General features: G+C 48.4%; 1 protein-coding gene across 2 annotated transcripts in view; it reads right to left on the bottom strand.

The window, feature by feature from the left end:
• Nucleotides 1–319: 319 nt before the first annotated feature.
• LOC130076375 (lysine-specific histone demethylase 2-like) overlaps nt 320–14,686 on the bottom strand; it is a 28,613-nt gene continuing 14,246 nt past the window's right edge. The window contains exons 10-11 of one of the 2 annotated variants that reach the window (XM_056241439.1): nt 7,307–7,477; nt 320–467 (exon numbers count right to left, since the gene is read on the bottom strand). In XM_056241439.1, the coding sequence (XP_056097414.1) occupies nt 393–467; nt 7,307–7,477 (246 nt within the window). In that variant the 3' untranslated portion in view covers nt 320–392. Of the gene's footprint in view, nt 471–7,306; nt 7,478–14,686 lie in introns of both variants that reach the window. The other variant, XM_056241438.1, reaches the window with a different exon arrangement.

The following is a 14,686-nucleotide window of genomic DNA, read 5'->3' as shown; positions in this document are numbered from 1 at the left end:
CCATCCTCTCACAGTCAAGACACACACACACACAGGTGTGAACACACACACACCTCCCAACCATCCTCTCACAGTCAAGACACACACACACACAGGTGTGAACACACACACACCTCCCAACCATCCTCTCACAGTCAAGACACACACACACACACAGGTGTGAATACACACACACCTCCCAACCATCCTCTCACAGTCAAGACACACACACACACAGGTGTGAACACACACACACCTCCCAACCATCCTCTCACAGTCTGAGCCTGAGGAATCTTCACATCATCCGGGAATATGGCCATGATGTGTCACTTCCTACATGGCTGTTTAAGAAATAAAAAGCTGCACACTCCATTGATTAGGGTTAGAAGAGTGTGAGAGTGTGTGTGTGTGTGTCATACCTGCATGCCGAAGTTCTGGAGCTGGCGAGCAGCAGCGAGACCCGCAGCACCGGCGCCGATGACCAGGACCTTCTGCTCACACACACACACACACACACACACACACACACACACACACACACACACACACACACTTAATGTGAATCTCACGGAAGACGTTTAACAGGCTGTTCACTCAGAAGGGTTTTTCACTGCACTGCTTCTCCATGTTTTTCTGTGTAAACGTGTGACCCAGACACTTCACAACATTGGTTCTCTTACGAGAGTATCTCTCGTACTGCGTAATAGCTTTACGCTAGGGGAAAAACTCTTTTCCGCGAGATATTGAAGCCAAAAATTATCCTTAACTTTTTATTAATGTAAAACGCTTTGCAGCAGCAAGCAGACATAGGCGAAACAGCTCGCGCGCCTATTGGTTGCTCTGCAGCAAATGCAGCAGCCTATCGAGAGAGACTCTGCGTGACGTAATGACCAATGGGGGCAATTCGCGCCCATATCGTCACGTCCCGCCAGAAGGAGCGTGGTCTCACCCTATAAATATGCTCGTTAGGCTGATACAAGCTGGTTTTTATCTCTTCAGCGACGCACACGCATCGCTGGATCCGGAGTGAGAAGCCGCGCCGTCGAAGCAAGCCTTTCAGCGGGACGAGCTCTGGAGTCGCTGGCCTCGCCGCCTTCAACTGCCGTACCTGCTGCGCTTTCCGGCGTTCTATATCCTTTCATACTCTGTGTGTATTTACTCTGTTGAGAGTGTTTGCTCGCTTACTTGACGCGACTCACACTTCTCTCACAAAAAGAGCTGCGTCTTTTTAAAGATGCCTTCCTGTGGCTCGTGCCGCGCCCCGCTCAGCGACGGAGACCGGCACGTCATCTGTGTTTCCTGCCTGGGTGAGGATCACGCGGCTCTCGCGCTCGATGACGGCGGATGCCCTCATTGCGAGCTTTTGCCCATGGTGACTCTGAGGACTCGCCTGGCATCATTCTCCGAGCCTTCACCGCAGCCCGCCGTGGTGCCGCGCCGCAAGAAGCGCCGCGACCAGCGCGCTCCCGAGCTTTCTCCAGCCCGCCAAAGCTCGCCGGTTCGCCCGCCGGCTTCGCTCGAGTCGCTCACTGACGGACAACGGCCGCCGCCTGCCGCCGCGTCCATCCACGAGTTTGACGAACCCACCGAGGCGTGTTCTCTTCTGGCATCCGATAGTGAGGATTGGGCGAGCTCCGTGGACCTCCCCTCCGCTAGCGTTTCCCGCCAGACCACTGGTAAGAGAGCCGGCATTGAGACTGAGCTGATGCGTCTGCTCTCTCAGGCCGTGGAAAGCATCGGCCTCGATTGGGAGGCGCCCGCGCAGCCGCCGCGCAACAGAATGGACGGACGCTTTCTCGGAAATGACGAGGCTCCGACGAAATCGCGGCCCGCGCCCTTCCTCCCGAACTTCACGAGGAAGTGACTAAATCGTGGAACGCCCCCTTCTCCGCCAGGCTGCGTACCTCTGCCTCTGCTGCTTTCTCCTCGGTGGATGTCGCGAAGGACAGAGGATACCTTTCTGTTCCTCCTGTGGAACCAGCTGTAGCGTCTCATCTCTGCCCGCCCTCCGCTGGACGGCGCGCTCACACGACGCTACCTTCTAAAGCCTGCCGAGTGATGTCAACCATGCACGGTCGCGCTTACACCGCCGCCGGGCAAGCAGTTTCAGCGCTGCACACTATGGCTATCCTGCAGATCTACCAAGCCGACCTTCTCCTTAAATTGGACGAAGAAGGACCCGGAGCGATCTGCGTGGCGGACCTGAGAAGCGCTACAGACCTCGCTCTTCGCGCTACTAAAGCCGCTGCACAAGCCATAGGACGAAACATGACCTCTCTCACCGTGGCTGAAAGACACTTATGGCTGACGCTGTCCGAGATGACGGAAGCCGAGCGCTCTGTGTTCCTCGACGCGCCCATTTCACAAGCGGGCCTTTTCGGATCTGCCGTCAAAGATTTCGCGGACAGATTCATGGAGGTGCAAAAGACTTCGCAGGCCATGAAGCACTTCCTTCCGAAGCGCTCGAGCTCCGCTGCAGGCCGCTCAAAACAGCCGTCTGCTCGCAGTTCTCAGCCGCAGCCTGCACCGCCTGCCGCCGCCGCTTCACAGCGCCGCCACGCCCGAGACCAAAGACCGCGCTCTCGCTCTGCTGGACGCCGCCCCCCTCAGCGCGGGCCCCGGCCGAGGATTGAGATCAAGCCCGAGGCCTCAAAATCTTCCTAGCCATTCTAGGAAAGCGACGGTGTTCAGATCCCGCTGTGGCCGGATTTCCACCAAAACTTCTCGCTCGGTCAGTTCCAAACATTGCGACTGTCCCAGTGTATTTTGCCTGCGCACAAAAGCCGTTTTTACGGCTACCCAGATAAATCCAATAAAGAGTGCATTTTCTGGTGTTCCGGCCACGGCCGATGGTGTTATAAGTGTTGTAAGAATGCCCACCCAGTGCCCATTCACACACACAGACACAGCCCGCCACGGTGCAGGGCTAGCACAAATAAAATCGACTCCGGTCGATTGTGCAAACAATGTAGTAAACGCGCCCATGTCACCATGCCCGCTCACACTACATGCTGCGTGTCCCTTGGTTTCTGTAAAAACGAAACCAACACACATCCAGTCGGCCATGAACGACAGTGTTTTCAGTGTAATAAATGTGCCCGCAGCCCCGCGCCCACATTTTCTCACAGACACGCCGATTCCTACGGGATCTCCCCCGCTCGCTTTTTCTGCACAATCTGCCATAAAAAAGCTGAGCGCGGTCAGGCCGCCCGCTGTGATCAGCGCGCCCCCCGCCTCGAACGCTGTAAACACGGTGTTGTGTTCCCAGTATGCCCGGGCTCTCGAGCTGCCGTTTTGCCGCGACCAGAGCCCGGATTTCATTCTGCCCCTAGCTATTCACGCAGATGCGTGGTCAAAGCTTCCCGGGGTATCAGAATGGGTGCTGAACACTATAAAGAGAGGCTATTCGCTACAATTCGCTCGACGCCCGCGCCGTTATACGGCGCGTGTCGAAACTACGGTGAAAAACGAAGTGTCTCATCTACTTCGAGCCGAGATAGCGAAACTACTGAGCAAAGGCGCTATAGAACCTTTATCTCAGGCTCAGAGCGAAGGGGGCCTACACAGCAGATATTTTCTGGTGCCGAAAAAGGATGGGGGTCTCAGACCCATTTTAGATCTACGACAGCTGAACAGAGTGCTTGTCAAACGCCAGTTCAGAATGCTTACGACCAGGAAAATCCTCGCGCAAGTGCGCCACGGGGACTGGTTTATGTCGATAGATCTGAAAGACGCCTATTTCCAAATACAAATAGCGTCCCATCACAGGCGATTCTTGAGATTCGCCTTCGAGGGCCAGGCATATCAATACACAGTCCTGCCGTTCGGCCTGTCCCTAGCACCTCGTACATTTACGAAGTGCATGGACGCGGCGCTCGCACCCCTGAGACTTCAGGGCATGCGAGTCCTGAACTACTTGGACGATTGGCTGATTCTAGCTCGATCACGATCGGAGCTCATAGAACACAGGGCCGCATTACTCGAGCACCTCGAGGAGCTGGGCCTCACAGTCAATTGGGCGAAGAGCTCACTGTCTCCCAGTCAGAAAATTTCCTTTCTGGGAACCGTGTTGGACTCGCTGTCCATGACAGCACGCCTGTCACCAGAGCGCGTGCTAAATATTCAGCGCGGCGTGAAATCCTTCCGCCACGGCGCGATAGTTCCGCTCAAAAGGTTTCAGAAAATGCTGGGGCTGATGGCCTCAGCAGCCTCTGTACTCCAGTTGGGCTTGCTCCGCATGCGCCCACTGCAGATGTGGCTGAAAGCGCGGGTTCCACCCAGGGCATGGACAGCGGGTCTGTTTCGCCTCAGGGTCGACCTTCAGTGTGTTTCAGCTCTGGAACCTTGGAAAATAACCGACTGGTATCAGTCAGGTGTGAGTCTGGGGACCGCTTCGAGTGTGAAGGTGGTGTCTACGGACGTCTCCACCTCGGGGTGGGGAGCGCTGCTCGAGGGCAGACCGCTAGCTGGCCTGTGGTCAGAACGGGAAAAGCTCCTTCACATAAACTGCTTGGAGATGATAGCAGTCGACAAAGCGCTACGGCGTTTTTGTCCCCAGGTAACAGGCCACCACGTCTTGGTCCGGTCGGACAACATGTCAGTGGTGGCATACATAAATCGCCAGGGCGGCGTCAGGTCACGAAACCTTCACAGGCTGACGGAACGCCTCCTGGTCTGGGCTCAGCACAACCTGCTCTCACTGAGAGCAGCGCACGTGCCTGGTCACCTGAATGTGGGACCAGACAGACTGTCCAGGAACAAGGTTCCAGCAGGGGAATGGTCGCTGCACCCGCAGACGGTCCAGCTGCTGTGGAAAACGTTCGGCAGAGCACAGGTGGACCTATTCGCGTCCCACGAAAACGCTCATTGCCCGGAGTTTTTCTCGAAAAGCAAGGACGCGCTGGCTCATGTTTGGCCCCGCTGCCCCCTATATGCTTTTCCTCCTGTCTCGCTCCTGCCTCAGGTGTTGGAACGAATCAGGGAGAACGGATGCCCAGTGCTGCTCGTAGCTCCGCTCTGGACAAACCAGACGTGGTTCCCTGCCCTGATGCAGCTGACCAGCACTGCCCCATGGCCTGTACCATTGAGGAGAGACCTCCTCTCTCAGGCAGAGGGCTCGATTTGGCACCCTCGCCCGGGGTTGTGGTCCCTGCACGCATGGCCCATCAACGGGTACCCGCTAGCCTCCCAGAAGGAGTGTTAAACACGATCGCGCAGGCTAGAGCTCCGTCTACCAGGCGGCTCTACTCCTCGAAATGGTCTGTTTTCTCTGCATGGTGTCAAGCCCAGAGCTTTTCACCTGTGGAATGCGGGGTTTCGGAAGTGCTTTCCTTCCTTCAAGAGCTACTGGATAAGGGCAGGACCCCATCCACGCTCAAAGTATATGTGGCGGCCATAGCAACGTTTGCAAAACCGGTGTCTGGCCAGTCGCTGGGGAAAAACGACTTAGTCGTGCGTTTCCTTAGGGGAGCTCGGAGGCTGAACCCTCCCAGGCCCCCTTCAGTCCCGACGTGGGACCTTTCCACGGTCCTGGAGGCCATGAAAGGCGCCCCGTTCGAGCCAATCCAGCTGGTGGACATGAAACACCTGTCGTTCAAAACAGTGTTTCTTATGGCTCTCGCTTCAGTGAAGCGCATAGGGGACTTACAGGCGCTTTCAGTAAGCGCGTCGTGTATGGAGTTTGGGCCTAATGACTCGAAGGTCATTCTCAAACCCAAGCACGGGTATGTCCCGAAATCCCTCAATACACCGTTTAGGGCCCAGGTAATTTCCCTGTCCGCCCTTCCGGTTCTCAGTGAGGAGGAGGACGCGAGTCTCCTTTGCCCCGTCAGGGCATTGAGAGCTTATGTGTCACGCTCGTCTGGTTTCAGACAGACGGAGCAGCTTTTTGTTTTGTTTGGCGGGCGTTCCAAGGGACTCGCCGCCTCAAAACAGAGCCTATCCAGATGGATAGTGGATGCCATTGCGCTCGCTTACTCTGCGAAGGGCCTACAGTGCCCCTTGGGTGTCAGGGCGCACTCCACGAGAGGCGTGGCCTCTTCGTGGACTTGGTCGAGCGGGGTTTCCCTGCAAGATATCTGTACGGCCGCGGGCTGGGCCTCGCCGTCTACATTTATAAAATACTATAACCTGGAGGTACCCGCCTTACAAGCTAAGCTTTTGGCGGTCTAAAATTCAGTGCTATCTGCCCCGCTGTGCGGCCCAGATGCTGAGTTTACTGCAGCCCCATGAGTGTTGACACACGTATGGCCACCCAGATCAGGCTGAAAGCTTTCACCCTGGCTGCGCGTTTTATTGTCATATGATAGCCCCGCTGGGTGCTTTTTTATAGGGAATGACGCTTCCAGCCTCTCTTCCTCCACTCTATGTGAGTTTATGGTGATTATGCACTACATGAGCCCTGGGCTTCGGCCCCCGGGACTTTGGTGTTGGATCCCTGTACGCACGGCGTGTTGCATTGTGTTCCCCTAGCGTAAGCTATTACGCAGTACGAGAGATACTCTCGTAAGAGAACGTACTCGGTTACTAACGTAACCTCGGTTCTCTCTAGAGAGGGAACGAGTACTGCGTATCTTGCCGTGCTTGGTATACGCTCTGGTTCGCTTCAGTGATAAAAACCAGCTTGTATCAGCCTAACGAGCATATTTATAGGGTGAGACCACGCCTTTTCTGGCGGGACGTGACGATATGGGGCGCGAATTGCCCCCATTGGTCATTACGTCACGCTGAGTCTCTCTCGATAGGCTGCTGCATTTGCCGCAAGAGCAACCAATAGGCGCGCGAGCTGTTTCGCCTATGTCTGCTTGCTGCTGCAAAGCGTTTTACATTAATAAAAAATTAAGGATAATTTTTGGCTTCAATATCTCGCGGAAAAGAGTTTTTCCCCTAGCGTAAAGCTATTACGCAGTACTCGTTCCCTCTCTAGAGAGAACCGAGGTTACGTTAGTAACCGAGTACGTTTCATGCACTACACATGCTGCACTGCCTCGCGGTTTAGGAGTTCTGTGAGAACTAAGATTTCTTCTTACTATTTTCATGAATATCAAAAACATTTTTCCCGTAAATTCTCATGACTGTCAGATATTAGCTTTGTGACTCTGGTTCTTCTCAACGATGATTCTCCAGATTCTCACTCATTCCTGTGAAACAAACAGACAAACAGAGCGAGTGTGTGTGTGTGTGTGTGTGTGTGTGTCAGCGGCTCACGTTGTGCTGGGACAAACAGAGCGAGTGTGTGTGTGTGTGTGTGTGTGAGTGTGTGTGTGTGTGTGTGTGTGTGTGTGTGTGTGTGTGTGTGTGTGTGTGTGTGTGTGTGTCAGTGGCTCACGTTGTGCTGGGACTCGGGCAGGAGGGGCCGCTTGACCTGCAGAACTCCCGTGTTGATCAGGCCCTTCCGGGTCATGAAGTCCAGAACTCGCTCCAGTTCCTGCACACAGCGGATCCGCACCAGACCGCGCACAATCACATGAGGAGCGCATCTCTGCAGGGTCAGAACCTCCTGCAACACACACAACAGAACATCAACACACACACACACACACACAACAGAACATCAACACACACACACACACACACACACAACAGAACCTCCTGCAACACACACACAACAGAACCTCAACACACACACACACAACAGAACCTCCTGCAACACACACAACAGAACATCAACACACACACACACACACACACACAACAGAACCTCCTGCAACACACACACAACAGAACCTCAACACACACACACACACACAACAGAACCTCCTGCAACACACACACAACAGAACATCAACACACACACACACACACACAACAGAACATCAACACACACACACACACAACAGAACATCAACACACACACACACACACACACACACACAACAGAACATCAACACACACAACAGAACATCAACACACACAACAGAACATCAACACACACACACACACACAACAGAACATCACCACACACACACACACACACACACAACAGAACATCAACACACACACACAACAGAACATCAACACACACACACAACAGAACATCAACACACACACACAACAGAACATCAACACACACACACACACACACAACAGAACATCAACACACACACACACACAACAGAACATCAACACACACACACACACACACAACAGAACATCAACACACACACACACACACACACACAACAGAACCTCCTGCAACACACACAACAGAACATCAACACACACACACACACACACACCAGAACCTCAACACACACAACAGAACCTCCTGCAACACACACACACACACACACAACCTCCTGAAAGAGAAAACACAACAGAACATCAACAGAAACCTCCTCCAACAACACAAACAAACAGAACCTCAAAAAACACAACTGAACCTCAACACACACAGCAGAACCTCTCAACAAACAACAGAACATCCTGAAACACCACACACACACACACACACACACACACACAAAAGAACCTCAACACACACACACAACAGAACATCAACACACACACACACAACCTCAACACACACAACCTACTGAAACACACACACACACACACACAACAGAACCTAATGAAACACACACACAACAGAACCTCAACACACACACACACAACAGAAGCTCCTGAAACACACACACAACCTCAAAACACACACACCAGAATATCAACATACACACACACACACACACACACACACACACAACAGAACATCAAAACACACAACAGAACATCAAAACACACAACAGAACCTCAACACACACACATCAGAACCTCCTGAAACAGCAAACACAACAGAACCTCAACACACACAACAGAACCTCAACACACACAACATAACCTCAACACACACACAACCTCCTGAAACAGCAAACACAACAGAACCTCAACACACACAACAGAACCTCAACACACACACAACAGAACTTCAACAAACACAACTGAACCTCAACAAACACAACTGAACCTCAATACACACAACAGAACCTCAACACACACAACAGAACCTCAACACACACAACAGAACCTCAACACACACAACAGAACCTCAACACACACAACATAACCTCAACACACACACAACCTCCTGAAACAGCAAACACATCAGAACCTCAATAAACACAAAAGAACCTCAACACACACACACACACACACACACACACACACAACAGAACCTCAACACACACACACACAGACACACAACAGAACCTCAACACACACAACAGAACCTCAACACACAACAGAACCTCAACAAACACAACTGAGCTCAACACACACAAACTCCTGAAACAGCAAACACAACAGAACCTCAACACACACAACAGAACCTCAACACACACAACAGAACTTCAACAAACACAACTGAACCTCAACACACACAGCAGAACCTCAACACACACCACAGAACCTCAACACACACAACAGAACCTCAACACACACAACAGAACCTCAACACACACAACAGAACCTCAACACACAACAGAACCTCAACACACAACAGAACCTCAACACACAAAACAGAACCTCAACAAACACAACATAACCTCAACACACACAACATAACCTCAACAAACACAACAGAACCTCAACACACACAACAGAACCTCAATAAACACAACATAACCTCAACACACACAACAGAACCTCAACACACACAACAGAACCTCAACAAACACAACATAACCTCAACACACACAACATAACCTCAACACACACAACATAACCTCAACACACAACATAACCTCAACACACAACATAACCTCAACACACACAACATAACCTCAACACACAACAACATAACCTCAACACACACAACATAACCTCAACACAGAACATAACCTCAACACACAACAAAACCTCAACACACACAACATAACCTCAACACACACAACATAACCTCAACACACAACATAACCTCAACACACACAACATAACCTCAACACACACAACATAACCTCAACACACAACATAACCTCAACACACACAACATAACCTCAACACACACAACATAACCTCAACACACACAACATAACACACACAACATAACCTCAACACACACAACATAACCTCAACACACAACATAACCTCAACACACACAACATAACCTCAACACACACAACATAACCTCAACACACACAACATAACCTCAACACACAACAACATAACCTCAACACACACAACATAACCTCAACACACAACATAACCTCAACACACACAACATAACCTCAACACACACAACATAACCTCAACACACACAACATAACCTCAACACACACAACATAACCTCAACACAGACAACAGAACCTCAACGCACACAACATAACCTCAACACACACAACATAACCTCAACACACACAACATAACCTCAACACACACAACATAACCTCAACACACAACATAACCTCAACACACAACATAACCTCAACACACACAACATAACCTCAACACACACAACATAACCTCAACACACACAACATAACCTCAACACACACAACATAACCTCAACACAGACAACAGAACTTCAATAAACACAACAGAACCTCAACACACACAACAGAACCTCAACACAGACAACATAACCTCAACACACACTACATAACCTCAACACACACAACATAACCTCAACACACACAACATAACCTCAACACACACAACATAACCTCAACACAGACAACAGAACCTCAACACAGACAACATAACCTCAACACACACTACATAACCTCAACACACACAACATAACCTCAACACACACAACATAACCTCAACACACACAACATAACCTCAACACACACAACATAACCTCAACACACAACATAACCTCAACACAGACAACATAACCTCAACACACAACATAACCTCAACACACACAACATAACCTCAACACACACAACATAACCTCAACACAGACAACAGAACCTCAATAAACACAACAGAACCTCAACACACACAACAGAACCTCAACACAGACAACATAACCTCAACACACACTACATAACCTCAACACACACAACATAACCTCAACACACACAACATAACCTCAACACAGACAACAGAACCTCAACACAGACAACAGAACCTCAACACACACAACATAACCTCAACACACACAACAGAACCTCAACACACACAACAGAACCTCAACACACACAACATAACCTCAACACACACAACATAACCTCAACACAGACAACATAACCTCAACACACACAACATAACCTCAACACACACAACATAACCTCAACACACAACATAACCTCAACACACACAACAGAACCTCAACACACACAACAGAACCTCAACACAGACAACATAACCTCAACACACACTACATAACCTCAACACACACAACATAACCTCAACACACACAACATAACCTCAACACACACAACATAACCTCAACACACACAACATAACCTCAACACACACAACAGAACCTCAATAAACACAACAGAACCTCAACACACACAACAGAACCTCAACACACACAACATAACCTCAACACAGAACATAACCTCAACACAGACAACAGAACCTCAATAAACACAACAGAACCTCAACACACACTACATAACCTCAACACACACAACATAACCTCAACACACACTACATAACCTCAACACACACAACATAACCTCAACACACACAACATAACCTCAACACACACAACATAACCTCAACACACACAACATAACCTCAACACAGACAACAGAACCTCAATAAACACAACAGAACCTCAACACACACAACAGAACCTCAACACAGACAACATAACCTCAACACACACTACATAACCTCAACACACACAACATAACCTCAACACACACAACATAACCTCAACACACACAACATAACCTCAACACAGACAACATAACCTCAACACACACTACATAACCTCAACACACACAACATAACCTCAACACACACAACATAACCTCAACACACACAACATAACCTCAACACACACAACATAACCTCAACACACAACATAACCTCAACACAGACAACATAACCTCAACACACACAACATAACCTCAACACACACAACATAACCTCAACACACACAACATAACCTCAACACAGACAACAGAACCTCAATAAACACAACAGAACCTCAACACACACAACAGAACCTCAACACACACAACATAACCTCAACACACACAACATAACCTCAACACACACAACATAACCTCAACACACACAACATAACCTCAACACACTACATAACCTCAACACACTACATAACCTCAACACACACAACAGAACCTCAACACACACAACATAACCTCAACACACACAACATAACCTCAACACACACAACATAACCTCAACACAGACAACAGAACCTCAATAAACACAACAGAACCTCAACACACACAACAGAACCTCAACACAGACAACATAACCTCAACACACACTACATAACCTCAACACACACAACATAACCTCAACACACACAACATAACCTCAACACAGACAACAGAACCTCAACACAGACAACAGAACCTCAACACACACAACATAACCTCAACACACACAACAGAACCTCAACACACACAACAGAACCTCAACACACACAACATAACCTCAACACACACAACATAACCTCAACACAGACAACATAACCTCAACACACACAACATAACCTCAACACACACAACATAACCTCAACACACAACATAACCTCAACACACACAACAGAACCTCAACACACACAACAGAACCTCAACACAGACAACATAACCTCAACACACACTACATAACCTCAACACACAACATAACCTCAACACACACAACATAACCTCAACACACACAACATAACCTCAACACACACAACATAACCTCAACACAGACAACATAACCTCAACACACACAACATAACCTCAACACACAACATAACCTCAACACACACAACATAACCTCAACACACAACATAACCTCAACACACACAACATAACCTCAACACACACAACATAACCTCAACACACACAACATAACCTCAACACACAACATAACCTCAACACACACAACATAACCTCAACACACACAACATAACCTCAACACACAACATAACCTCAACACACAACATAACCTCAACACACACAACATAACCTCAACACACACAACATAACCTCAACACACACAACATAACCTCAACACACAACATAACCTCAACACACACAACATAACCTCAACACACACAACATAACCTCAACACACACAACATAACCTCAACACACACAACATAACCTCAACACACACAACATAACCTCAACACACACAACATAACCTCAACACACACAACATAACCTCAACACACACAACATAACCTCAACACACAACATAACCTCAACACAGACAACATAACCTCAACACACACAACATAACCTCAACATAACCTCAACACACAACATAACCTCAACACACACAACATAACCTCAACACAGACAACAGAACCTCAACACACACAACATAACCTCAACACACACAACATAACCTCAACACACACAACATAACCTCAACACACAACATAACCTCAACACAGACAACATAACCTCAACACACAACATAACCTCAACACACACAACATAACCTCAACACACACAACATAACCTCAACACAGACAACAGAACCTCAACACACACAACATAACCTCAACACACACAACATAACCTCAACACACACAACATAACCTCAACACACAACAGAACCTCAATAAACACAACATAACCTCAACACAGACAACATAACCTCAACACACACTACATAACCTCAACACACACAACATAACCTCAACACAGACAACAGAACCTCAACACAGACAACATAACCTCAACACACAACATAACCTCAACACACAACATAACCTCAACACAGACAACATAACCTCAACACACACAACATAACCTCAACACACAACATAACCTCAACACACACAACAGAACCTCAACACACAACAACATAACCTCAACACACACAACATAACCTCAACACACAACATAACCTCAACACAGACAACAGAACCTCAACACAGACAACAGAACCTCAACACACACAACATAACCTCAACACACAACATAACCTCAACACACAACATAACCTCAACACAGACAACATAACCTCAACACACACAACATAACCTCAACACACAACATAACCTCAACACACAACATAACCTCAACACACACAACAGAACCTCAACACACAACAACATAACCTCAACACACACAACATAACCTCAACACACAACATAACCTCAACACAGACAACAGAACCTCAACACACACAACATAACCTCAACACACACAACATAACCTCAACACACAACATAACCTCAACACACAACATAACCTCTACACAGACAACATAACCTCAACACACACAACATAACCTCAACACACACAACATAACCTCAACACACACAACATAACCTCAACACACACAACATAACCTCAACACAGACAACAGAACCTCAATAAACACAACAGAACCTCAACACAGACAACATAACCTCAACACACACAACATAACCTCAACACACACAACATAACCTCAACACACACAACATAACCTCAACACAGACAACAGAACCTCAATAAACACAACAGAACCTCAACACACACAACAGAACCTCAACACAGACAACAGAACCTCAACACAGACAACAGAACCTCAACACACACTACATAACCTCAACACACACAACATAACC

This window comes from Rhinichthys klamathensis, unplaced genomic scaffold (genome assembly GCF_029890125.1).
Source record: "Rhinichthys klamathensis goyatoka isolate OS25496 unplaced genomic scaffold, OSU_Roscu_1.1 h1tg000643l_1, whole genome shotgun sequence".
Taxonomy (NCBI): domain Eukaryota; kingdom Metazoa; phylum Chordata; class Actinopteri; order Cypriniformes; family Leuciscidae; genus Rhinichthys; species Rhinichthys klamathensis.
The sequence above is the reverse complement of the archived record's forward strand: the minus strand, read 5'-3'. Positions and strand labels throughout refer to the sequence as shown.